At 35.9% G+C, this 27,604-nt stretch overlaps 1 protein-coding gene across 3 annotated transcripts in view; it reads right to left on the reverse strand.

Annotated features, from left to right (window-relative positions):
* LOC106111357 (ankyrin-3-like) overlaps positions 1-27,604 on the reverse strand; it is a 114,136-nt gene that overhangs the window by 35,848 nt on the left and 50,684 nt on the right. For all 3 annotated transcript variants that reach the window (XM_013293399.1, XM_013293401.1, XM_013293400.1), the window contains exons 2-17: positions 25,506-25,613; positions 22,337-22,439; positions 21,601-21,794; positions 20,963-21,118; positions 20,299-20,500; positions 19,588-19,712; positions 19,338-19,484; positions 18,389-18,518; positions 17,362-17,561; positions 16,470-16,623; positions 15,580-15,813; positions 14,516-14,614; positions 13,971-14,099; positions 13,379-13,577; positions 12,728-12,821; positions 11,989-12,097 (exon numbers count right to left, since the gene is read on the reverse strand). In XM_013293399.1, the coding sequence (XP_013148853.1) occupies positions 11,989-12,097; positions 12,728-12,821; positions 13,379-13,577; positions 13,971-14,099; positions 14,516-14,614; positions 15,580-15,813; positions 16,470-16,623; positions 17,362-17,561; positions 18,389-18,518; positions 19,338-19,484; positions 19,588-19,712; positions 20,299-20,500; positions 20,963-21,118; positions 21,601-21,794; positions 22,337-22,439; positions 25,506-25,613 (2,383 nt within the window). The remainder of the gene's footprint in view (positions 1-11,988; positions 12,098-12,727; positions 12,822-13,378; positions 13,578-13,970; positions 14,100-14,515; positions 14,615-15,579; positions 15,814-16,469; positions 16,624-17,361; positions 17,562-18,388; positions 18,519-19,337; positions 19,485-19,587; positions 19,713-20,298; positions 20,501-20,962; positions 21,119-21,600; positions 21,795-22,336; positions 22,440-25,505; positions 25,614-27,604) is intronic.

Raw genomic sequence — 27,604 nt, forward strand, 5'->3', positions numbered from 1 at the left:
GTGGTATTACACCGGGCGAGCCGGCCCATTCGTGCGAAGATGTTAAAGCGGGCTCTACCACTGTTAAACTCTACACTGTTGTTAGTGCCCGCATACGAGAACCATTTTCATAAGGAGTCCGCGTGGGCGATATACCTTACTATATTTTACCACGCATTAAGCTCGTAAACTAAATACCCGAACAACGCTTGATGTACATCGACCGATTATTTTCTTTAGCGAGTATTATAGAAACTTCTCGAAGACCTTTGATTACAGTGACATTTTTATTTAGTTTATCGTGGCTTTAATAAAGGAGAAAGAGAATGAGATAATGTAGCAACTAAAAAGAGGGCTGGGAAACAGTTCCCTATACGGGCAACAATCAAGCTTCATTAAGCCGTTTGGTATTGCCAATCGCTTTGTACTATTAACACTTTGATTTATCGAGTACTCGGGTAACGATTCTGTGAATTGATGCAGATACATACATAATGCAAGACAGATAAGCGATAACTTTAAAGGAATATTATACGAGTACATGCATTTTAACAGTAAAATAAAACTAAAATCAGTGTACAAAGTTTTTAAAAATGTAGACGATTATTCTTTACTAGATTTCGCCAACGACTCCGTCGGCGTATAAAGAGGAAATAGCCTATGTGTTCTTCCAGACTATGCTCTATCTATGTCTATGCCAAATTTCATCGAGATCTGTTCAGCAGATTAGGCTACAAACATATATCTAAACTTTCGCTAAATATAGGTCAGTTATTTTTGTGTAGCGAAAGAAAAGATAAAATATAGTTCACACATTGAAACTACAAATGTGACAAAAATTACATACATAAAACTGTGGATAATCCATACTGATAATATAAAAACGAAAGATTTGTATTTTTGTATGTATTTAAATAACGTAAAAACTGCTGGGCCGATTTAAAAAATTCTTTCACCATTTAAAAGTTACATTATCAGTGAGTGACATAGGCTATATTTTATGATAAATTTTAATTTTACTTGGACGAAGTCGCGACCACCAGCTAGTATAAATAAAAAGGAATACCAGTGAATGGTTCGTTAATGCAACATCAAAGGCACAAAAAGCAAAAAGCGTCTCGTGTCGCATTGCCGAGACGGATGCTCTTCCGACAGTTCCTTGAAGCGGACAAACGCTCGCAGTGGACAGCCAATGTACTAAGTAACGGAAGTTTGCTCTTGATTTGTTCACTTACTCATGTTGGATCGTTACTCGAGCTGCCTGTTTCTTTTTATTCTTTCAAGTCGTATAATAGCATATTATGAATAGGATTATTGTGACTTACTTTTTTGTATATATCGAAATAACTCAAAAACTACTGGGCCGATTTTTAAAATTCTTTAACCATTAGAATGCTATGTTATCAGTGAGTAATATAGGCTATGTTTTTTATAACTTTTTAATTTCACGCGGGCAAAGTCGCAAGCAACAGTTTATTGTAGTTTAAAACACGATTTTAATAGTAACTTACAAATTTTACTAGCTTTTATTTATCTTGGCGCAGTTTACATTACAAGTAAAGGAAATCATGTAGACTATATCAAATTCTTTTTTTCAATTACTACGCGTTCGATGCCGCTCCAATATCTACAAAGTATTCTACGGTTTGAAATAAACATTATACGTTCAGGAACATATAAACTACTTTTAAAACGTTAAGTCGTTCATTTATATAAATGAAACAAATTGATACGATATCCAGTCTAATCAAATCCATTTCCAATATCTCGAGATTCAAAAAGGCGGGGAGGTAATGGCTGAAAGTGATTACTAATTCCATCTCAAGGAAATCCGATTTGCAGCATGCGACTAACGAACCGAGCGCCCAGTGTCAACTGCGCATTGCCGCGCTGCGCCTTCTCGGCAATTTTAACATCTACTTTACTTTAAGAAAAGAAGTCTGAATAGATTTTTTTACAATAGTATAATTGACAATGATAATTTGAATAATATTAGCCTAGAGCAGGCGCACACCTTTGACTAAACTATCGCACAACTGTTGTGCGATTGTCGATTGTTTCGCAGCCAATTCAACTGTTTAGTTGCACAACTAAAAATCGACTAGAGTGCGCACCTCTATATAAGTTAATAGGAATCAAAGCGAGATTAAACAGTTGTGCGACAGTTTAGTTTCAAGTGTGCGCGTGCTCTTAATATTAATTAATCAGAGTCAGAGTGGAAGTAAGGTCAACGAAGGCCAGTACGAACTGGTTCATTCAATAGCACGGTCATAATCGAATTGACAGATGATTCCACGAGCGGAATATGCAAACGATATTACGTAAATAAGGCGAAGGTCGCCCACAAATTGACGACGAAAACCGGACGGAAATGTTTTTAATGATTTATCTTATTTAGACACGCTACAAGCTACAGAAGTTAATTGATCCATATGTGAATCTCTGTATGCACATTTAGTAAGAAGACCTTATAATTGAAAACCCTTTACTGTATAACCGTGAGGGTTTTTTTTACATTTAATTTTATGTAACGCCAAAATTATGCTAAAAGTGTAAATTGAATTTTGTTGAGATTTTCTTTTTGAACGTTCATCAGCTTTTTAAAAAGCATTCAAAGACATTAATATCAAACAGCGCCATCTTTTACTGTTCTTGTGCATTATAGAACATTACATATTCGTGCTGATAGATGGCGCTATATTGCATTTTTTATATTAAAAAAAAAAACAAAGAATTAAACATTTAGAGAACTTTGATAAGGCACACGATTCGTACAATAAAATCTTAGATTTAGATTGCAATGATTTTGTAAATATAAACAACCCAGCAACGACTACAATATTAAAACGTATACTATGCCAAATAAGTTACCTAGCGTTGCCAAAATGTAATTAAAAACCAGTCGAGACGATGAATCATTAATCAGTTAATTAATAGTCAAATAATAAGTTGTCATATAAGTATTAACATATTACATTATTATATTTTAATCTTAACCTGAAGATATCTGGCAAAATCTACTTAAAATCGACAATGATTCCTGTTTACAATTTCATTGACGATCGATGCTGCAAGGTTATTTAGCCGCCGTAAAAACAAACAACGTAAACACTAAAATCGAAGATAATACACAACAAATAATAAAATAGTGACTCAAACATACAAAAAAAACATTTATCTGTGTCAGTCGGTTAAAAACAACCAAACTGCACAACGTTGTGTTTATCCTCTTTGCGAGTACAAAGCCTTAAGAATAGAGGCCGTGATAAGGTTTCTTAATCCGACTGTGCCTGATATCTGCGTAATAGTATTGAATGATATAATTATATGATATACCAGTGGAAATAGACTTAAACATAGAATTGTCGGGTAGTGGAAATAGACCTTTAGAATAAAACTGCAAACTGTTGCGGTCTTGGTAAATAAGTCAGTTTTTTATTTATCACATTCTTACGCGTACTGTTTCTTTTTATTTATTATGTTTTAAATAACAATTACAAGCAATTAAATATTGTTTACATATTATTTACTTAACTAAAAAGGAATTCACAATATTATTAACAATGGCGTTTTTAAAATACACTAGCTGTTCCCATGCGACTTGGGAATTCATGCAATCAAATTGCGAATGTCATGACATGACATGTTGTCAAACCATGGCAACCTTGCTTCCTTGATGTTGGCAACAATTTATGGTCTCTTTCCCACATTAGGGTTTTTCTCCAAAATATTTACCCCTAAGTTTAACGGCGTGAAAATATATAGCCTAAAGCGTGACTAAAGTGTAGGGCTTTTTTTAAAAAAAAGAGTTATTCGAAAATATGCTGTGATTGCTGACATCTTAGGCAACAAAGAAGTGTGTGTTTACGCTTATTATAATAGTATAGATTGAAGAAAAGCAGCAATGTTAGTCATATTCTAATGCCAGTTTGTGAGTTCGTCTTAGCCACTAAGGAGAAACTATAACTCTATTTTGGCTTCTATAAGTGCGCATAAAACTGAAACATAAATTTTAACATCCGAACTGCTATTTACGAGTATTTTCACAATCATTCTGTAAGTCCGAAACCCCAGAAGTTTATTATTATATAAATTATAACACGGTTAAACTCACGTGATAACATTAGGTGTGGGCACCGTCAGTTTCGAAGCCGTACATTATTTCCCGAAAAAATTTTAAACTAAGATTACATTGTAAGAAAACACTGATATTTTCATGTAATGTTCTTGTTAATTCATCGATAAGTAAATGGTAACCAAATTTAATAAAAATAAACATTAATTTACTGCAACTACAATTTTTTTTGGGTCCAACTGCAGTTAAATAACTAACTGTTGCTCGCGACGTCCACTACGTGAAATAACAAAATATAGCCTATGTAACTCACAGATAAATTACCTTTCTAATGGTGAATGAACTTTATATTCGGTGTAGTAGTTTTTGACTTATTTCCATACATACAAAAATAGAAATCTTTCCTATTTATAATATTGGTATACCAATCTATAGATTAGTTCTGCAATATAAAAACACATGATGTATTCTCGTTCACTACACAGCTATGCTCTGAGGCCTGCGACCAACAGAACAGGTTGCCGTGTCAAATGATAACACACACACACATAACTGAGGTCAAGCATTACATCACTCGATCTACGATATCGACATGTTTCGATTTCGACATATTTTTATAACATACAAGTTGTTGTTCGCGATTTCGTCCCCGTAAAATTAATAAGTAAAGCCTTTGTTACTGATAACGTAATTTTTTAATAGTCATAGGTTTTTTGAAATCTTCTGAAATTTTTTGAACAAAAAAAAAACAAATCTTTATTACATTAGTATAGATAAGTTTACTAGCTGAACCCGATATATGTGATACAACACAAAAAAAAAAACCATTTTGTTACGCGCTTGTAACTCTCTCAAATCTATCGCTTAATTTTTAAACAATTGAGAAAACAAGCCTCTCTATAAGAAGAGAAGATAGAACAAACTAAAAAAAAACTTAACTGTTTCCTTTCAATATGTTCAATGTAATTATTACAATATCTGGCTCGAAGGACCATCTATAGAATTGATATTTTAAATTACAGTATGATCAAAAATTTTAATCTAGATAAATTAATGTCACCTGTCATTTGAAGGATAGTCATTAATGTGTCTTTTTGTAGCACAATAACGAACAAAGCTGTAATGAAAACTTAAGTAGGTCGTGCATAAGCAAAAAGAAACGTTGCACATTGCGTAGGACATAGAGAACATGGTTTTGTAATGTAACATAACCTCTATACCCCATATTAAATGCGACTAGATGTTACTGCAGATAAAAATAGTTTAAAAGAATGGAATTATTAGAAACATTCGTGAAATAACTTACGTGTGTTCTTTTTCAACTTTAGTAGGAAGGTCGTAGCTATATTTTGGATCTCCCATACGTCAAAAAGATGACTACAACATGTTTTGACATACAATAGCAATGCGATGCGTCATCAGCTATGCAAAACAAGTATTGTTATTTTGTACTTATGTAAAATGATTAGTCAATCGTTAAATTATTTTTTGCGCAATCTGTGGTCTATACATACAGTATACAATGTAATGGAATTTATACTTTATAGTAAATGTTCTTATACGATTATAATTTGCCCTCGTTTTGACTTCTGACTTTGAAAGCCATTTGCTTAGTTACTGAAGTAGATGACAGTCGTATTCATCACCTCATAATCACTTGATTTAGCTTTGTTTACTTGTATTTTAACTATATTTACTTGTATTTGTGTTTTAACACTTACGCGATCAAATATTAGTTAGTACGAATTCGTGCAGAATATAACGCAGTCTGTCTGCTTATCTTTGATTTCCTTTTGTTTTTCAAACTGTGACTAATTTATCTTAAAAAAGATATCAATAATTTTCATTAATGAAGTTAACATTCTTTTGTTTCGATAAGGCATGAAAATATTTACTTTTTAAGACGTAAACAAAATATTTAGATTATTTTTATATTTTTTTATTGATTATGAATAAAGATTCGACCCCATTACGAGTGAATGGGTTATATACCGTGAGGTGTTTGAGTCTCGTCTCACCGAAGGTCGTTTAATTTTAAACAAGCCGCGATTTATAGCTAAATGTCAATGTTAAATCTTAACATATGTGATAAATATAATGTACATTTACATAAGCGATTTTCTTTAAATACGGTTATACAGTCATCGAAAATAACTGTGAAAACATAAAATTCCTTTACGTCGATGTTAAAGTAAATTCTGGCATATCGCCACAGAAAGCAGACGGTGTGAATGCTCCTTTATAACTATGATTTTCTTAATTTAAATCGTAAAAAATATGAAGTTAACCTTACCGGTAGAGACAGATTTTTTTATTAAACACTTTTGAATATCACTTCACTGATCACTGCACATAACTATAAGTAAGGCACAATTAGCACATAGAGTACTAGGGTACTATGACAGTTTGAAGTTTATTGGTTGGTTACGTTTGGGGCCGTGATAAACGTCGGGAGGCCGCGCGGCGACTGCTCGACCGCTATTCCGTTGACGCGCCGGCTCACGTGCGATTGCATGCAAAAAACAAGACTGTAGAACTTCGAATCTCATAGAGCTCCCAACTTTAGGCGCTGGAGACTAAAGTTGTGTGGCTGGTAGTTACTAAGTTGTAGGTCTTGTAAAATAGCTACTGTCTGTTCAAGACATTGCCATTATAAAGTAAAGCAACGGTAATGATGCCAATATTATACGTCCATGTAATTTACATTTTTGGAAATTCTGTATAGGTAGTATGTATTAAGGTTTGTAGTACGAAATAAATAGTGATAATTATTTACTTTGACTTTACTACACTGTCATAACTTTAAATTAAAATTATCATGAATTTATTTTAATATTTTTAAGTGTGGAAGCTTTTAAGCTGCAGTGTCGACTCTATCGTATCTAATCCTGAAGTCTATGGATTGAAGAGAAATATAATAAACAACGCGAAATTACGGGTTCGGAGCTATCCGCTAAATTCAGTTTGGATGACGTCATCGTATACGATACCTTGCGAAGTTATTAATACGCACGGCCAAGAAATGTTCCTCGTGAGCCATTGTTTTGAAATGTTAATTCATGGAACCTTTTGCATTCGATTGAGTGCGTTCCGTGAAATAATCGTAACAGACACTTTAGGTGTGTTTTCTGAATTCAATGTCACGTTGTAAAATTTTTATGTGAACCAATCAACGGTGGTCCGTAATTTATTTTTGTATTTTACTAACGTTCCGTCAACTTTGAATTAAAAAAAAAGTACCCTATGTATTCTTCTAGATTATCAAAGTCAAATTTCATCGAGATCCTTTCAGCCGTTTAGGCTATAAACTCTAACAAACATCCATCCAGCCATCAAAACTTTCGCATTTATAATACTAGTAGTGATATTAAATTAATTGGAATTATAATAGTGTGCCAATGGTGTTTCTTGGATAAAATTGATGACATAAATACCAACTAAAAACTATAAATTACTCTAAGTCCACGTATAAACCGAAACGTAACAGTTTTAACACATCAAGCTACCGTTAAAGGTTAGTTAACTATTAAGGTAAGTTAACCGAGCGAGTTTGTACTGAGCTAAATAGGACAGATTGCTGTAACCGGATAATGGGATGTCAGTCGAGACGCATCGTGAGAAAGTATACCTAATCCCATGATAGAGAAGGATATGAATATATCCATCTTTGTCGTCTTGTATTACGGCTTGTTGCCACACATATTCGTTAAAATGAGACACTTAGCGTAGATTTTGGTATGACAAAACTGAATGTAACAGCCCGAGAAGCAGTAAATGTGAAATTATTTTTATGTTATCGTGGATTTTCACTGCTTATATACTTGTAGGGAAATATATACTAATATATGTAATAAAGCAGAAAGATTCGTATTTTCGTATGTATTGAAATAACTCAAAAAGTATATTTTTTATTATTTTTCAATTTTACGCGGGCGAAGTCGCGAGCAACAGAAAGGATTACATATTTTTCCTTCTTTTTGAAAAAAAAACAGATAAAAACGTTTTCATACATATGTTGTGGCAATGGAAACTTACAGTAATAATATAAAAAAGTAAAGAAATATCAGTAATAAGAATTGTTTGGATATTTAAATGTAGGGTAGTAGTCGGAATAATGGCATTTTGATGAGAAAATAAATGTCAAGGCTTGTATAAACAGTACTAATTGCATCATTTAAACAAAGGTGGGGTCAAGAAAGATGATACTTTGCAACTTTTCTTTAAGTGTTTTTGTTGACTTTTTCGATGTAAAAGTCTGTCTACAATTTCTAACATAATATTTCTATTAAATATTATAAATTGATTTTAATATTTCTTATATTTACAATTAACGAAAGCACAAGTTTCTTCATTAAAAATAATTAAAAAGGAACCATAGTAATTTTAAAAACTCTTCACAAAATGGCAGAACGCCAGCAGTCGAGGCCTATGTCATCGAGTACAAATTACAAACTATATGAAAAAAACTTATAGCTCAATACCACATGTTTGTATATTGCTACATAAAAACTAATTTTAAGATAAACATAAAAAAATCCATACAAATATTATAAAGAGGAAAGATTTGTATCTTTGTATGTATTGAAATAACTCAAAAACTAGTGGGTCGATTTCAAAAATTCTTACACTATTAAAAAGCTACGTTATTAATGAGTTACGTAGACTATGTTTTTTTTTAATATTTTTTAATCGCAAACGGACAAAGTCTTGAGCAACAGCTAGTTCCTTAATGAAACTAGGAACTAGGATAGAAAAATAAATTTAAGATGAGGCAAAATTCTGATATCTCGTATTTATTTTAATACGCCATTTCTGCATCAAATGATAACACAAACTAATAATTTGTTCAATTTACGCAATATCATTGACAATGTTGCTAAGCAGTTTCATTGCGAAACTGTATGTGGGCGGAAAATTGAATTACAAATCGTACACTTACCGTCATAAATACGTTATAAAACTATCGGCAACACAGATCATAAAAGTAAAAAAAAAAAACAATGCACAAATGCACACTCGAGCACAGCCCAGTAACTTGTGGCAAATTGTGCATAGATTAGATAATAGGGATCTGATCCGAGGCGCATATAAACGTCGCACTAATAACTACACGCAGTTACGTTTACCATATTTTCATTGTTATTATAGGACAGTGCTCTAGATAAACTCAATATATTCTTCAATACTAAATAGGCATACAACTGTGCCGAAAACATTACTTTTAAAAGTTATCATATTAAAACAAGAGTTGTTTGTATTGAATTACTTGATAAAAAGACACAAAGACATTAAGAAAAGACAAAAACTAGAAGTTAAGTAGCTTGTCAAATATGTACAATTTTACTAATAACCAAAAAATATGGTCACCCTAACCAATAGGATGAATTTAAAACAATTTGTATTTCCATTATCGCATCAATATTATCATTTACATGAACAAATACAAATGTATTGTCTCGTACAGTCCGGGTCAGTGGCTCTAATGTTGATTGATTTGCGTACAATGCGTCTGCATTACGGACTGAATTAATGTAACGAGAATGTCCTTGATTATGTCATAATGATTTGTGTACGCGACTGCACTTGGTCAATGGATAACTGCCGGATTCAGAAGTTTAGTTTTAAGTGTATACTAGCTTTCGCCCGCGACTCCATCCGCGTGGAATTAAAAAAAAAAGTGAGTAGCCTATGTGTTCTTCCAGACTACCCTCGACATCAGAGTATATCAAACTTATTTCTTTTACCGCCCCCTGTGAAAATCAATGATTTTTCTGCGCCCCCCATTTCTAGACAAATTTAGTGCAATTTAAAATACTATATAAAATAAATGAAATTATAAATCGCCCCCCTAATCCACATCAACTCCCCCCATTTTTTCTGGGGTTCGATAACGCCCCCCTCTAAGTCACAAACGCGGGCGTTATCGCCCACTTTGAGAAACAATGCTCTACATATACCAAATTTCATCCAAATCTGTTCAGGCGTTTAGGCTAGAATCTCTAACAAACCATCCATCTAAACTTTCGCATTTATGATATTAAGTGCTGGGTATTTACCCATAGAAGATTTAAAAAAAAACTTATTATCGATATTCCAGTAGTTTAAATTTACTAAAATATGACTACACTAAACTCCTTAGAAGTCCTAGTTGTGTTGCTCTCAGAGAACAGGAAATTTAATTGCCGGTTATTATGAATTTCGTAGTCGCATGAATAGATGCTTCAACTAAAGAAACGCAACGAGTTTACAGAAAACCAGTTCTACAAGACATTTACTGTGAAATTCGATTGTTGACAGTTTATTATTGTAGTCTTTACTTATTCCTAAATGTAAAGATGCGCCCTGACTAGGGAAGTAATGATGTAATTTATATAAAAGCGCGACTAAACAGTTGTGACATAGTTTAGTCAATGGTGTACGCGCTATTAAGGACCTAAGAGATTTCGATTGACATTTTATGACCTTAAAGATTTTACACGTGAATTATTTTAGTTTAATTTACTTTAAATATTTATTTTGGATGTGATTATTTTTCTGATATAAAAACAAGCGTGCCAAGGCGACAAATTCAAGTACTTAGTGGTAAACGAGTTTAACTAATTTGTAATGTAAATAGAAATCGAATACTTTTGCAGTTTCGTTTCGTGCAATTTTGTTAGGAGAATTAATGTTCGCTAAATAAATGTTAACACTTTGTTAAAATTCTATTAGGCCTATGTTCCTGAGGTTATAGGAATTTTACAATTATCCTTGAAACAAAATGTAATCTATCTATCTATTCACACACTTCTTTGTTGCCTAAGGTGTCAGCAATTACAGTGTATTTTTGAATAATTCTTTTTATAATAAAAATCCCTACACTTACGTCACGCTTTAGGCTATATATTTCACGCTATTAAATTTAGGGGGTAAACATTTTGGATAAAACCCTAATTTGGGAAAGAGACCATAAGTTGCTGCCAACATCAAGGAAGCAAGGTTGCCATGGTTTGTCATTTTGACAATTGATGATTTGACACATGTAAACAGCAAAATAAAATTTTATGCGGATTAAGTCGCACGGGAACAGCTAATTGAAAGATATAATTGCTCCTATTAAAGTCGAAGAGAAAATTAAAATCTACCAAAAATCTTTTAAGATATCGCAAATTAACGATCATAGAAAATGGAAGACTGTGATCAAACTTACATGTATAGAACTATTGGACATTTTGTTATAAATTTTCATTTAATGCAACATTCTTTATTTGTAGTTTTCCAATAATTTGCACTATCGATTTACTTGGTCATAAATCTACGTAAAGGTCACCTCACACTGAATGGATTCAGTTATACTTTAATATTTACTCGTTACATTACTCGGCTCTGCGCTGGCTCGCGGCCAGTTTTCAATTTACGTTCGTAGATTATATTAATACAGTCTTGATGCGGATTTAGATCAAAGTTTCGCGTCGAGACGGACACATTGCATTTTGTTCTTTGCGTTTTAATCGAAATAACATACTAAGGTTCGGTACACCAAATTGTAAATTGTCTGAGAACAATTCGTGTAAAAATATTTGATGGAAATATTGGATCTTTGTTACCTTATCTGAGAGTGATGTCATTTTTAAGCTATCTGAGTCTCTACCAGCCAGTGGTTGGACTGGCCCTTAATATTTGTAATGAAAAAAGGGATACAAATTGTTACATTGCGGTGTCAAACTTCCGGTATTTAAGTGTTAAGAAATGTGTAACAACTAGCTTTCGCTTGCGACTCCGTCCGCGTGAAATAAAAAAAAACAAAGTGAGTCGCTTATGTGTTATTCCAGACTATCCTCTACATGTATGCTAAATTTCATTGAAATTCGTTCAGCAGTTTAGGCTACAAATTCTAACAAACATCCATACAACTTTCGCATTTATATTATTAGTGTGAAATATGTATGACTGACCATTGTCTCCGACGGCCTGGCTGAGCGTGTTCTCGGTGAGGGGGCGAAGCGCCTCCACCGCGCTGATGTAGCCCAGCCGGTCCGCCAGCGCGCACGCCGTCTGCCCACTCTGCGCAACACACAGTTATTACTTAAGTTGTCCCTAAGTGTACATATTTAATAATTCACACTGAAAGACTTTTTAAGTAACTTATAACGACTTTGTATACGAATCAGGGATTATTCACAACCGTCACCCCGCTCTGTTCCGACCTGAGAATTTAAAGATAAATCCGTCCCCCCTTTTAATCCCACTATCACCAATAAGGTGACAAATAGAACCGTTATGAAATAAAATAAATTCTAACCGTCGACTCGTCGCCAAAGGTATGAAACTGTTTATTCCCATCAGTCCATACGTGGGGACAGAGCGGGGTGACGGTTGAGAATAATCCCGATTCGGTGACATTCCGTGACTTTTTTCTAGATATTATATATCTCAATTTTTTATATAAAAATATTAGTAGATTTTTGTAAATTCATTAAGAATTCTTATACCATGCTAACTTGAGTCTAGAGCTTGGGCTTGTGCTAGGATATTTACAATAATAGTCGAATGATGGGGTTCGAACCCTGGACCAGTGATTACTGGTTAGTAGTCTATTAGCGCTTACAATATTTTTGTTAAGTAATGTTACATCAGAAATTACGTTTTAGTTGATCAGTAAAATAAAGAAAAAAATAAAACAATGTTCCTTACAGCAGATAACGCGTTGGGGTCAGCATTATTCTTGAGCAACAGTTGTATTATCAGCGTGTGTCCCTGCTGTGCCGCTTGGTGCAATGGCGTGAATCTGTTACAAGATAAAGTATTCAAATTATATGTATTTGCACATGTATTTGAGCACTAGCTTCTAAGTGTTTGCATAAATATAAACAAACGAATGTTTAAATTCATCATTCTTTCGGCAAGGTAAGACGTATTTTAACGTCTTTTTATTTAAGTAACATCTTAATAGCAATTCAAATTATGCTTATTTTTTATGCTAGTTTATTTACCGCTTAAGCAATTACTACTACTGTACCGACGTCCTATATTTGTCGGTTAAACAGCATTAAGCGAAGTCGGTAAAACAGCATGAAGAAGAGTCGGTAAAACAGCATGAGGCAAAGTCGGTAAAATAGTTGCAGCTACTATAAAGATAAAGACAACTTTATTTTCCTTTTACACTGTTTTTATAATTATATTTATAAGTTACAATTAATAAGAATTTAAAATAAAATAAAATAAAACAATATAAACGACAATAATATTTACAACTAGATGTAAACATATGTATTGTTAGTTACTGCACTGAAATAACGCGGTTACTTTATGTCGGTAAAACAGCACGGTGTCGGTAAACATTACCCGTGTGCTGCGCGTGCTGTGACGTCAGCACCGGCGTCGAGTAGCGTACGCGCAGCCGCCAGATGGGCGTGGTGCGCAGCAGCGTGCAGCGGCGTATAGCCATCCCGAGTACGCACGCCGCAGCGCCCGCCCGCCGCAAGCAGCGCCTTTAGTACCGCCGTACGACCTTCTGATGCCGCTAGGTGTACCGCCGTTAAACCTAAAACATTATTATTATCTTACACTTAAATACATCAACGAGAATTAGAGAGGTGAGCCAAAAGTATGGATAAATTGTGTGATAATGGACATGCGTAATAAGGACATGAATACAGATATGACGGCTGAGATATGAAAAAGCAAATGCCTTCCCTCAATAGAGAAAAGAGAAATTTTATTATTTCAATTAACAGGAAAATAGCTTGAACCTAGCTTTTGATAAAGCTTTAAATAAGTTAAATCTATCATCTGTCGTAGAACGCCTCTGCTGTATTCGAAATGATAATATTTCTTCACAATGTTATTGCTATATAGACTGTTACAATCTTTTAGTTGACTCCAAGCTGTGCGCAACTTGAGGATGTTCTGAGCAGTTAATATTTAAGAAATATACCATTATTAGCTGGTACGTTTACATCGGCTCCGCGTTCAATGAGCATCTCCACGCAGTCCTCGTGGCCCTCCTGCGCCGCCATGTGCAACGGTGTGAAGCCCGCCTTTGACTTCACACTCGGCTCTGCGTCTGTACAAAATACAACAAATAAATGTCTTAATTCACAACAATCGTACTAATTTTATTAATATTATGAATACGAAAGTTTAGATAGACGGATGTTTGCAGCCATAACTGCTGAACAGCGTTCAATGAAATTTGGCATAGATGTAGTGAAGATAATCTCGAAGAACACTTACTCTATTTTTCAACCCGGAAATAGTTACGTTTATTGTGGGACATATTGAATTTTTTTTCATATTTATTTGATAATTCTTCAAGGGTTCAATATATTTAGCACACATATAAAACAAAGCTGAGAGTAACACTTGGGATACGGTTGATTTTTTTTATATTACGCGGACAAAGTGATGGGAAACTGCTAGTACATCCATACATCTTTACCAACATTGCAGTAATTAACCTTGGTTATACAAAATATTTACCATGTTCGAGAAGAGCAAAGGCTATATCTGGGTGATTGTGTCGACAGGCGATGTGCAGCGCGGAGTGGCCATTCTTAGCCAAAGAGTGAGGAGATGCACCTATAAGTAAAAACCAAAGAGTGAGAGAGACAAAATAGTACTTAAGCTTTCAGTTTTAAATTATGATTGTTTTCACATCCAGCTCGAAGGACCAGAATATAGATTTCTTAATTAGTGTTGTTGGTTAAACAAATCGGTTTGAATTGGTAATCAATCGGTTTATTATAGACTAGCTTTTCCCGTGCGATTTCATCAGCATAAAATTATTTTATTGCCTACATGTTTCAAATTGTCAATTGCAAATGTCAAAATGACATGACATGGCAAAACTTGGCAATCTTGCTTCCTTGATGTTGGCAACAACTTATGGTCTCTTTTCCATATTAGGGTTTTTATCCAAAATATTTACCCCTAAGTTAAACGGCGTTAAAATATATAGCCTAAAGCATGACGTAAGTGTAGGGCTTTTTATAAAGAAAAGAATTATTCAAAGTATGCTGTAATTGCTGATATTTTAGGCAACAAAGAAGTGCGTGTTTACGGTTTATTATAATAGTATAGATATGTACAAACAAGATAGAATGCGTGTACGTTTTATTACAGTCATTAGCGGAAAAGTAAGAGACAGTAACAGTGTTGCCATATTATCAGTATATATCAGCTATGGCCTCCTGGTACTATCGAGTTATGCTTATATTTCAACAATTTGATCAAAAATCGAATTGGTACAAATTCACTAAAAACGCTAATACGAAAACTACTAAAGGGCCTGGTAAAAAGCACCTTTAGCGACGATTGAGGGTTGATTTTGGTTTTGCCTCTAGCGAAAGTGTTGTAATATTCAAATATTCAAAAACTAAGATTTTTTTTTATTATTGGTAGATTTTTGTTAACTTACAAATTTTTGCCTTAACCATTCCAAATACGCTATACTTATGTTAGGATATGGTTCACGACAACAGTCGAATGGCGGGATTCGAACCCTCGACCGTAAGATGTGGGCTGTTGGCGTACAAATGAAGTACCTTTATCGAGAAGCAGTAACGCGATGTCGGGATGTCCGTAGTATGTGGCCATGTGCAGCGGCGTGATGTGGCTGCGGCCGGGGGCGCCGGGCTGCGCGCCGCGCGCCAGCAGCAGGCGCGCCACGCCCATGTCGCCGTACTTGGCCGCCAGGTGCAGCGGCGTGAACCCCTTGCGGGTCTCCGCCTCGATGGGCGCGTTGTGCTCCAACAGGATAGATGCCACTTCTTCTTTACCTATATGAGAAACACATGTCATAGATTTGTAACAAATTGTACAAACAAAAATACCTAACCAAACCCAAAAACATCTAAAGAGATTTGAAATGAGAATATCAATATAGTTAGGAGACTGTAACTCGTTTTTTTTAGAATTTCAATCATACTAATATTATAAATGCAAAAGATTAGATGGATGGATGGATGGATGGATGTTTGTTAGAGTTTATAGCCTTAACGGCTGAACTGATCTCGATGAAATTTGGCATACACGTAGAGAATAGTCTGGAAGAACACATAGCCTACTCACTTTTGTTCCTTTTACTACCACGCGGCTGGAGTCGCGGGCGAAAGCTATTTCTTACATATTTTAGGTATTTTGTGCTGATGTAATATATGACACTCCGAAGATGAACAAAATTTATATAGTCATTTAGGCTGTAGTCCATACATTACCCTCTTTGTCAATTAGGTAATAAACATATCATAATTTTAATTATTAGCTAGTTATTAACATGATAAAGCAAACTGCAACACTATGTGTACTTCTCATAGTATTCAAACTTTACAAGCTCTTAAAAGGTCCCTCCTCTAACGAGATTTCACGAATTAGTAAATGACTTGTGTGTCTTTTTTTCTCTAAGTGTAGACATTGCATGTAAAATAATGTGTACCTTCCTTGGCGGCGATGTGCAGCGGCGTGTAGTGGTCCTTGGTGGTGGCGGCGACGTCGGCGCCGTGCTGCAGCAGCAGCGCCGCGATGTCCGCGTGCCCCAGCCGCGCCGCCACGTGCAGCGGCGTCTGCTCCTCGCGCGCACGCGCCTCCACCTCACAACACAAAAGAAACATTAAAATCAACTCAATCTTATAAACTACGTCTAGTTTTGTATGACATCATGTTTCACATTCACAATTCATTTCATAGGTACCGTTAAGAACAAAATGGGGCAACACTAGAACATCATTGACAGCTGTCAATGTCATTCAGACATATCTGAATAACTGGCGGGAGGCAGTGACCAGAGTGTTTAGTTAATTACGTTTTTACAATATTAATGTTCTTAAAAGTACCTAGTTTTTAAGCGTATCTGTCCATCCGGCCTAATTTTTGTCCCTATTTATTAACTCCCTTTTCTTATAAGGAAATTATGGGAAGGGAAAGTGGCTTTAACGGTGAAGGAGTCTCATATTAATGGTAACTCTTTATGTGCATTTCCTCCGTCGATTAACACGGCAATGCAACTGCAATTGTGGATGTCCATGGTCAGCATTCCCTTTCCATTTCGGTGAATTCAAGTGGCCGCTTGCTTGTGTAACATGATCAAGAGGAGAGTGATTACGGATGGATAATTACCAACCGTCACCCCGTTGTCCCCACGTGAAAATATAAAGTTTCATCCGTTCCACCTTTTAATCCCACTATCACCAATAAGGTGATAAAAGAAACCGTTATCAAATAAAATATTTTTTTTCTCGTATGTCCCCACGTGGGGACAGAGTGGGGTGACGGTTGGGAATCCACTGAGACGACAGATTTATTTGGCCGAGGTGAGGGAGGTGAGATACCTTGGCGTTATTCCTGAGCAGCACCCTGACGAGGTCTGTTTGGTGCGCGCGCGCGGCGAGGTGCAGCGGCGTCTCCCCGCGCGCGGTGGCGGCGTCCGCGTCCGCGCCCGCGCCCACCAGCACCAGCGCGATGTTCATGCAGCCCATGAACGCGGCCACGTGCAGCGCCGTCAGACCTGACTCCGTCGTACTCGATTTGCCTACGGAATTACAGAAAAAAAGGTATTTTTAATTAGGTAGCTTAGAAATAGTAAAAAATGTAACCTATGTTACGTGAAAGTGTTAAGAATGAATGTGGATGGCTACAAAGGAAGAGGAAGACCGAAGAAAGTATGGATGGATTGTGTGAAAGAGGATATGCTTAAGAAAGGAGTGGATTCAGATATGACGACTGATAGAGATGTATAGAAGAGCACTACATACTATGCCGACCCTCCATAAGGGATAAGGGCAAGTTGATGATGATGTAACCTATGTTACGTGTCAGAATTTTTGAAATCGGACCAGTAGTTTTTGAGTTACACAAAAACAAAAATTTTTATCATTCCTCTTTATAATATTAGTACAGAAGTAAAGATTAGCTTTTGCCCGCGACACCGTCTGCGTGGAATTAGAAAAAATAAAACTAATAAACATCCATCCATCTAAACTTTCGCATTTATAATATTAGTAGGATTAATAAGATTAAAATCAATTGTGAAGGAAGGTTTATAAAATCATGCACCGACCCCATATAAACAGAATAAGACCTGATAGACGATATTTAAAAAAAGATTTATTACTTATCTTACTAACATTATAAATGCGAAAGTTTAAATGGATGTTTGGGAGTATGTAGCATAAACGGCTAAACGAATCTCAACGAAATTTGGCATAAATGTAGAGAATAATCTAGAAGAACATATAAGCGACATATTTAAGTTATTTTATTAATTCCACGGGAACAGAGTGGTCTGAAACTAGCTCATCTATTTTCGTTTGTTCATATCATTATCTACAAAAATACAATATATACAAAACAACTTACTTGCACCATACTTGAGTAATAATTCAACAACTTTGAGTCTATTCTTCTTGCAGGCGATGTGCAGCGGAGTGAAGCCGTTCAGTGCTCGTGCGTTTGCATCTGCGTTTCTATCTAGTAATAGCTTGGCGACCTGCAAATATACAGAAAATGCTGTGATAAAATACCATAGTTTGAAAAAGCAAGACTATAGAGTCCAATTCGAGGTAGGATAAAAATATTTACAGGTTTTAAAAGGCTAAAAAGGATATTCTCTGTCATTTCTTCAAATTTTTTTTCTTTCAAATTATATACATCATTTACTTTAGATGAATGGATGGATGTTTGTTAGAGTTTGTAGCCTAAACGGCTGAACGGATTTCGATGAAATTTGTCGTAGATTTAGAGGATAGTCTGGAAGAACACATAAACTTTTTTTAATTCCACGCGGACGAAGTCGCGGGCAAAAGCTAGTTTAACATTTAACAGTGGTAGTGCCCGCTTTAACATCTTAGCACGAATGGGCCGGCACGCCCCCAGTAATACCACGACCACACAGAAGACAGGCGTGAAGTGGAAGCAATTCCGTGTTTCGTCTGATGTGAGTGTGGTGCCGGAGGCCTAATTTAAGTCCCTTTCCCTTTACCACCCTTTTCTTATAAAGAGAGGTTGGGAAGAGGAAGTGGATTTGACGGTGGAGGAGATGCATAGGAAGGGGAAATATCCGCTTTATGTGCGTCTCCTCCTCCGTCGGATAAGGGTAGGCAACGCATCTGCAATTGCGGATGTCTATGGGCAGCGGTCGCTTCGCCTTTTTGGCGATTTCAGGTGGCCGCTTGCTCGTTTGCCACCTTATGTTATAAAAAAAATAAAGTTTATTAATTTTTTCTTAGTTTTGGCATTTTTAAAGCAGGAGATTGCCACAAAATGTTCCTCTTAATAAATCCGTCCATTTTTAGAGGTCAGTGGTTACCTTAACGTGTCCGCAATGTGCAGCGACGTGCAGCGCGGTGAGGTAGTCGACGGTGACGTCATCGATGGGCGCGCCCTCCGCCAGCAACGCGCGCGCCGTCTCCACGTGTTCGCCTTGCACGGACATGTGGAGAGGCGTTAGACCATTCTGGAAAAACAAATATTAAAAAAGTGTTGTTAAAGTAAGGAAATTTGAAAAAATGGTATTCGAGAAAGGAAATGATGAATGATTTGTATATTGCAGTATTAACCTTGGTTTTGCTAGTGATGGGCGCGCCGTGCTGCAGCAGCCGCGACACCACGTTACTGTGCCCGGAGCGCGCGGCGCAGTGCAGCGGCGTTAGGCCATCCCTAGTTACTGACGCGATGTTGGCACCTGACACAAATAATACAACTATTATTGTATGGACAAATTGATTCAGGATAGCTTGAAGATTACTAAGTTAATAAGAAAATCTTACTAATATTATAAATGTGAAAGTTAAGATGGATGTTTGTTACTTTGTAGCATAAACTGCTGAACGGATCTCGATGAAATTTGGCATAGATGTAGAGTCTAGAAGAACACATAGACTACTTTTATTTTTTTTATTCTACCCGGACGAAGTCAAAGCCGAAAACTTATCATCTACATTTTATTTATTATCAAGAACTGTATGTACAAAATGTGCAAGGAATAGAAATTGTGTTGATTTAATAAATCCTTTGAAAACATTTTTCTGCATATCACATGTAGAGAATAAGTTGTAAGAAAGCTTAATTTAAGTAAAAGTTTAACATTGTATGGGCATGTTACAAGGATGGTTGAATCGCATATTACAAGGACGTTAGTTAAAAATGTGGACATCGGTAGAGGTAGACGTAGAAAGAAATGGATTGCGTAAAAGGTGACATGAGATGACAGATGTAGGGCTACGGGAGTAGGATAAAGAAGGGACTAAGATTAGTATAAGTCCCCTTACCATTTTCAACTAATAAGTCGACCATAGCGAGTTGTCCCCATTTGCTGGCGACATGTAGAGGTGTGATGTTGTGTTTGGCGGCGCGCGCCGAGTCCGCGCCCGCAGCCAGCAGCGCCTTGGCCACGCCCACGTTGCCGTAGTGCGCCGCGATGTGCAGCGGTGTGAAGCCGGACTTAGAGCACGCGTCCGGATTGTGCTCGTTCTAACATTTGTAACGTGTTTATTTTAACGTTGTCACATTCTTTATCTTTCATCAAAGTATTCTTTAACTATATGAGCTGAAGACTTATCACCAGCTCACTTAACATCCCTACTGAGGGGTTTGGAGCCTACCCTGAGTTAGGGGTCCCTAGACCTTAGTCAACCATGCTGGCCCAGTGCAGGTTGGTTGATTTAACACATATCTTTGAATTTTTTCGCCGATATGTGAAAATCATATGAGTACATGACGGGATTTGAATCCAGGACATGTAGATTACAAGTCCAGTGTGGAAACAGATGACTACCAAGTGTAAATTACTAACAATTTGTCAAAGAAATTCAAGGATATGTGTGACGTTAACCAGCATTGAGCCAACGTGGTTCACTATTGCCTAGTCCCCTGACTTAAAATTAGTTCCGAGCCCTCATTTCAGATGGTTGATGATAATAAAAATATAGTTACCTCCAGCAATAGCATGGCGGCTTTGACATCATTCTTCTTAGCGGCGATGTGCAGCGCGGGCAGGCGCACCTTGCCGCGCGTGTCGGACTCTAGCAGTTCAGCTACAACGCGGTCGTGGCCTTGCTGCATCGCCACCGCTAGCGGCGTGAACCCATCCTGAAATTTACAATGTAACATAACTACGTCAGTCGTTCTTAATATTTTCTGTGAGATAGCGCCAAAGGAAATATTTTATATTTCTCTATTATCTGACTTTACAAGGGTAAACCTTATTGATCACATAGTTCATAGGCATGGTTGGATAGGGAAAGTAGATTTGACGGTGAAGAGGACACATAGGAAAGGGAAACATCCTCTTTATGTGTGTCGTCGAATAAGGTTAGGCAACGCGTATTGCGGATGCAATTGCAGATGTCTATGGGCAGCGGTCGTTTCGCCATTTTGGCGGGTTCAAGTGCCGCTTGCTCATTTGCCACCTTATATTAAAAACAAAACAGTTTTCAAGGGCCAGGACTCGTAATATTGCCACTGTTCCTACAATTGTTATACCCTCCTTATGTTATTTGGAGATATACCATGGTCAGAGCACGCATGATTAACATCTTAAACTGGAAGAAGACTATTTTTACTAGTTATACCTCTGTGGCGAGTGTCTGGCTGGCTCCAGCTGCAAGCAGCATCTTGACGCAACCGGCATGGTTCTCCTGCGCCGCCATATACAGGGGAGTGAACCCCGCCGCGGATTGCGCGTCCGCACGTGCTCCCGCGCCGAGCAGCGCGCGTGCCACATCCTCTTGTCCGGCAAGACATGCTATGTGTAGCGCTGTGTTACCTGAAAACAATAACAAACGGATTAACATAGAATATCTACATCAAATGGCTTAGATTTTATATAAAGGCTGCGGTTCATGATTCATACTAATAATATAAATGCGAAACTTTAGATGGATGGATGTCTGTTAGAGTTTGTAGCATAAACGGCTGAACGGATTTCGATGAAATTTGGTACAAATGTCGAGGACAGTCTGGAAAACACATAGGCTACTAACTTTTGTTTTTTTTTTTAATACCACGCGGACGGAGAAGAGGCGAAAGCAACTAGTACATAATAATTACATCATCTTCCTCCTTCTCTTATTCCAGTAGGGTCAGCGCAACAGGTTTTTGTCCTCCACATAACTCTATTATCCGTCATCTCAGTCATCACTCCCTTTTTGATCATGTCACCTTTCACGCAATCCATCCATCTCTACATCAATACAATAATAATTGTATAACTAAATACAATAAACATAAAGTATCCTCAGCGCACAACTTACTGCTTGGGACTCTCTTTAGGATATCAAAAACAATAAATGTACAATCAAAACAAACCTTTCTTTGTGGCAGCATCTACTGTCGCTCCTCGCTTTAGGAGTTCTTCTACAACTGAGATGTGACCATCTTTAGCTGCTAGATGTAATGCGTTGAGTCCATTCTGAAACACAAAAAAAGATTTATCAGATAGTTACAGTACCTTACTGATAGTTTACATGGAATTCAAATAGTATAACACTTATTACTGCAATCCTTAGGGCCTGTTCCACCACGGGCTGATAGAGGCTCAGATAGCTTAAAAATGACGTCACTGTCAAATAAGGTAACAAGATCCGATATTTCCATCACATATTTTACAAGTTGGATTGTTATTAGACAATTTACGATTTGGTGGGACAGGCCCTTGATGTTTTAAAGTAATAAGTAAAACATATAAGCCGGAATGATCGATACTTCAGTTCGATCTTTATCCACACCCATACTCTATCCAAAAAATGATTCCTAACGTTACAAAATTTGATTTTCCAAACACAATAACACTGTAAATAACTTCTAATAAAGGTTAACAAGGGATTTAACGCGATATATTAAATCTTAGTTTGTAAACTAGTTTAGCAGCGCCTCGGAGCGACACGACCGCATTTGTTGGTAATTCCATTTTCCAACTACCGCCAAAATAAACTTTGAGTGAGGGTACATAAAATTTTACTTCGAAGTTGCGTTTGATTAAAATTTCATATATAAAAATTGAATGAGAAAAGACGATTCTAAACAACATAATTATCTTAGAATTATTAAAGGATGATTAAATTTAACTTTTTAAATGAATCTTTAGTAGGATAACTTAAACAATGGGAATTTAGATTACACAAGATTCTAAATTATTTCCATATCGCGATAAGCTCAATAATAAGCGATAAGATAATCTCAACTTAATTAAAAACCCGTGAAACTTTACACGCATATTGATGACGCATAATTTCTACGTTTCTCCGTACGTATAATGAATTATGTTATTTCTTATGCTAAAACTACCTAACAACCGCGATTTCGTCTGCTCAAATGACGTTACATAAAACAGAGATGGACGCATATTAAAAACATGTTTAAATCAAGTACGACGTAAAACATATTAAATTAATTAAAACATTTTCATCTTAATTAAAACATACATTTAAATATGTCAGCATTTTACACGCGAATGAATTGAGAGTAATGTTGATAAGATATGCAATACTCGTTAAAATTAAATTCGCACATCACTTGCCCGCATAGGGAAAAGACTCCTGTTACATATCACGGGGGAAATTAAAATATTCGAAAACATAAAAATTCGTCAAATCAGAATGCACAGTTAAACTCATTATAATGACATCGAAGAGGCAAGATGCAGTCTTAATAACTATTAGACAATGAAAACGTAATTGTATTATTGCTTTCTATCAGTATTTTTTATGGCCACAAACCAATACTGGCGTTAAGTTACAATGCTATATCGGTTCACCCGACAGCGAGTTATTCTCACATAACAGTTAACTCCCTCCTCTAGTCATCATCTCCCCTGCTTTATTTTACTCCCGTAGGGTCGGCGCAACGGGTTTTCGCCCTCCAAAGCACTCAATCATCTGTCATCTCAGTCATCACTCCCTTCTTGGTCATGTCACCTTTCACGCAATCCATACATCTCTTTCTAGGTCTACCTCTACCGGTGTACCCCTTCGCATTCATAACTAACGTCCGTCTTGTTACATGCGATTCATCCCTTTTCATAACATACCCATACCACTCTAACCTTTTACTCCTTATTTCCTCCCTCTCCTAGTAACTCCCTCCTCTAGTATGGCGATTGCTCTCAGGGCGATAGGCACAGCCGCAGACCTACCTTTTATATCCATCAACTCTTCCACTATATTCTATCTTATGCTACGGACTATAATTATTTCTATTTTGATTGTAATCAATAATCAGTTACGCAACGCCGTGGTTGTAAAAGGATCTGGAATCGCGAGGCACGACGGGCGACAGCCAGTGCGGAACGTATCAGCTAGATTGAAGGCCGACTACATTTGTGATACGACCAGAGATTCAAAAAACATTTAGAGTAGGCATAGTTGGCACTTCAATTAAAATCACCAACGCTACCTGATATCCGATAGTCAAAATCACAAACAAATTCAAACACATAAGCATCTCGGTGTATCCAATTTGACATTAAGATATTACCGTACATAGAAGTTACCGGTAAAATGTTGTTCCATATGTCTAGTCTATATATTTCTTATTTCTTTTTGTATACGACATAGGATTTTTTGTAACAACTCAGTCTGGTCACAATAAAAGGAATGTTTTTACAAAAACGAGCTAGTAGTGAAGTATCAATGAGTAATATAGGCTATATTTAAAATATTTTTTAATTTCACGCAGACGAAGTTGCGAACAGCCAGTTATCTATAATTTTATTTATTCAGTGTTAAAGCGTAAGTTAAATCTTCTCTATTAGAGATTTCATTCTCTTTTTTCAAATTTATACTGATGGTGTTAAAACATTAGCATATAAAACCGATCGAAAGATAAACACAGTTCTACTCTAATTATCATGCGGTTCCCACGGATGTATGCTTCGAGAATAAACCTTAACGCACTATAATTTGGAACCATTTTCCAGTGCACAACAAATAACTGTTGAATGTAATGCGACAGGAAAGAACTGCATAGAACAGTTGCAATTTGTCTGCGCTTATCGTAATGACAATCTGCCCTGTGAATTGTAGCTGATGTACGGTAGATGAACAGAATTACATACAAACTATGATAAGCATACTATAAAGTTAACTGTTTTATATTTTATGTAGAAATTTTCGATTACTATTTAGAATACAGTAGGCTGCTGGGTTTTTAATTAAGAAAAAAAAATATATTCAATTTTTGCACAGGAAACGGAAAAGAAATACACACAGTGTTACCATAAACTTTAGTAAATACAAAATGTTACTACATTAAATATTGGGGATACAAACAAATATGAACGATTTTTTACACCTTTATCTCTTTTAGATCCTTGCATTAAAAGGTAACATATAGTTATTCTAGTTTCACTTGAGAAAAACCGAAATAACCGCTTCCATAAACGTTAGTAAATTACAGAGCATTTTACTGCCAGAGTAGTGATATACAGAAATAGGACATTATTTTTCTATCCTAGTAAAAATACACATGTTTTACAAACCGAGTTGCAGGTATTGATATCCTTGACGGCGCCGGTGTCCAGAAGATCGAGCACCGTGTCGAGCTGACCGGCGCGCGCCGCACGGAGGAATGCTGTGTTCGGTTCGATCTGAAAATTATATGCAAAACTATGAGTTAACGAAAACATAAGTCGATGCTTAACTAACCGTTATAAAAGTATGACACGTATTCAAATTGTATAAACAGTATCGAACACATACCCATGGATTTTTTTTTTTATTATTAAGAGAACGTTTCCTTACACTTTACTTATACTAATTATTTTATTAAGAGCTTATAACTTAAATCATTCTACGAAGTAAAAAGTGGGTTACATTTTTTAAATTATAAAACGCTTACAACAATCTTTTAAATCAAAGTTGCAAGTTCTCAACAAAGTTAAAATATTCATGAAACTCTCTGAAATATCCTCATCTAACGTCGCTAACGACGTCACTTAGGAACTCTTTAGTTAAGTTACAAAGTATTGCTACCACTTTATAGTAATAAGCATTAAACATATTAAAAAATAAATCCTTTGTACGCGTCCTTTTTAAAACGTTATAAATAAAAGTCCACCTATATCATGATTTAAAAGTAATGAAAACGCGTTCGAGTAGCAAATAAAACGCTAATTTGTCATTTGACTAAACTATCGCACAACTATTTAGTGTCACTGTGATTCCTATTACTACTCGATTGTTAGTTGTGCAATTATATAGTTGGCTGAAAAACAATCGACAATCGCACAACAGTTGTGCGATAGTTCAATCATAGGTGGGCTCTTAAGTTACTCCTGGATCTTGGCAACGCCCCCTACTTGTGACAATTTGTCATCCTAAACCATTCGTATCAAACAAGAATATTCAAGAGAAATATCGAAAGATATCGCAATAAAGCAGCCCTATAGTATATTTTAACTTTTTCAAAGAATTAGGTCAGAAGCAAATTTTTGAAAGGAAATTAAAAACTTATACTTTAAACGAGTTAAGTTGTAAAAAAAGATAAAACCGAATAACTTTGAGCATAACAGCTCTGAAACTAGGCTACGGTATTAAATACAATCTCTTAAGCGAATATCTTGTATTGCAGAGAAATAGATTTTTCTTGCAAAAACTAATACTGTTAAAAGTTTTAAAAAGATTTATTTTCATTCAGTAAAATATTTGCAGTAACTAGCTTATTTATTTACGTTGTACAATTCTGGTATATAGTATACCAGAATTATAACTTATATTTTCAATTAGATAAATTCATCAACTTAATTGAAAACATCTTACGAAAGTAAGTAATAAATATATTAAAGAAGTTTACTAATATTGTAAATCATAAAATTTAGATGTTAGAGTTTGTAGCCAAAACTGCTGAAAGGATTTTGATGAAATTAGGCATAAATGTAGAGGACAGTCAGGAAGAACACATAGGCTAATCGCTTTTGTTTTTTAATTCCACGGGGACAGAGTCGCGGGCTAAAGTTCCATTATGTACGTACAAAGCGGAACTGGATAATGCAGGATGCACACCTGAGGTCCAACGTGACCCGGCGTCCCCTTCCTCTAAATGACAGCACAAGGTCAGTGCAATGGATTATACTCGATGCTTACTAATATTCCTTCGTTAAGACTAGCTATTTTAATTATTAATTCATTTATATCTCATAGTATCGATTTAATATATCCCAAAAACAATATTAACCAAAAGAACGGAGGTACGGAGAGTTTTAATTACGTATACAATTTATATCGATTGCTATTTGAATTGTAATACAGGACTAGGATTCCTCAAGACAACAGAATTAAAAAAAAATGACAGTCGTATAGATTTCATAGAAAGCAGAAATAATAGATTGAAGATAAACAGTTAGTTGGTACGAGGCTCAGCCAATCGATTGTACAAAGATAACTCTGTCACTATCCGACAATTTGTTGGAACCAATCGTTCATTGAGGTATGTAGGCAACGTCGGGAGGTTTAATTTGTATCGACATACTTTACTTGATCACTGAGATTTGATAACATTGAAATAAACCAATAATACTGTTGCTTTACTGAAAAATACTGCATCAAAAGGACCTAAACAAAAATGATTAAATGCCATTTC

The sequence above is a fragment of the Papilio polytes genome, unplaced genomic scaffold (assembly GCF_000836215.1).
Source record: "Papilio polytes unplaced genomic scaffold, Ppol_1.0 DF824169.1, whole genome shotgun sequence".
Classification (NCBI taxonomy): Eukaryota; Metazoa; Arthropoda; class Insecta; order Lepidoptera; family Papilionidae; genus Papilio; species Papilio polytes.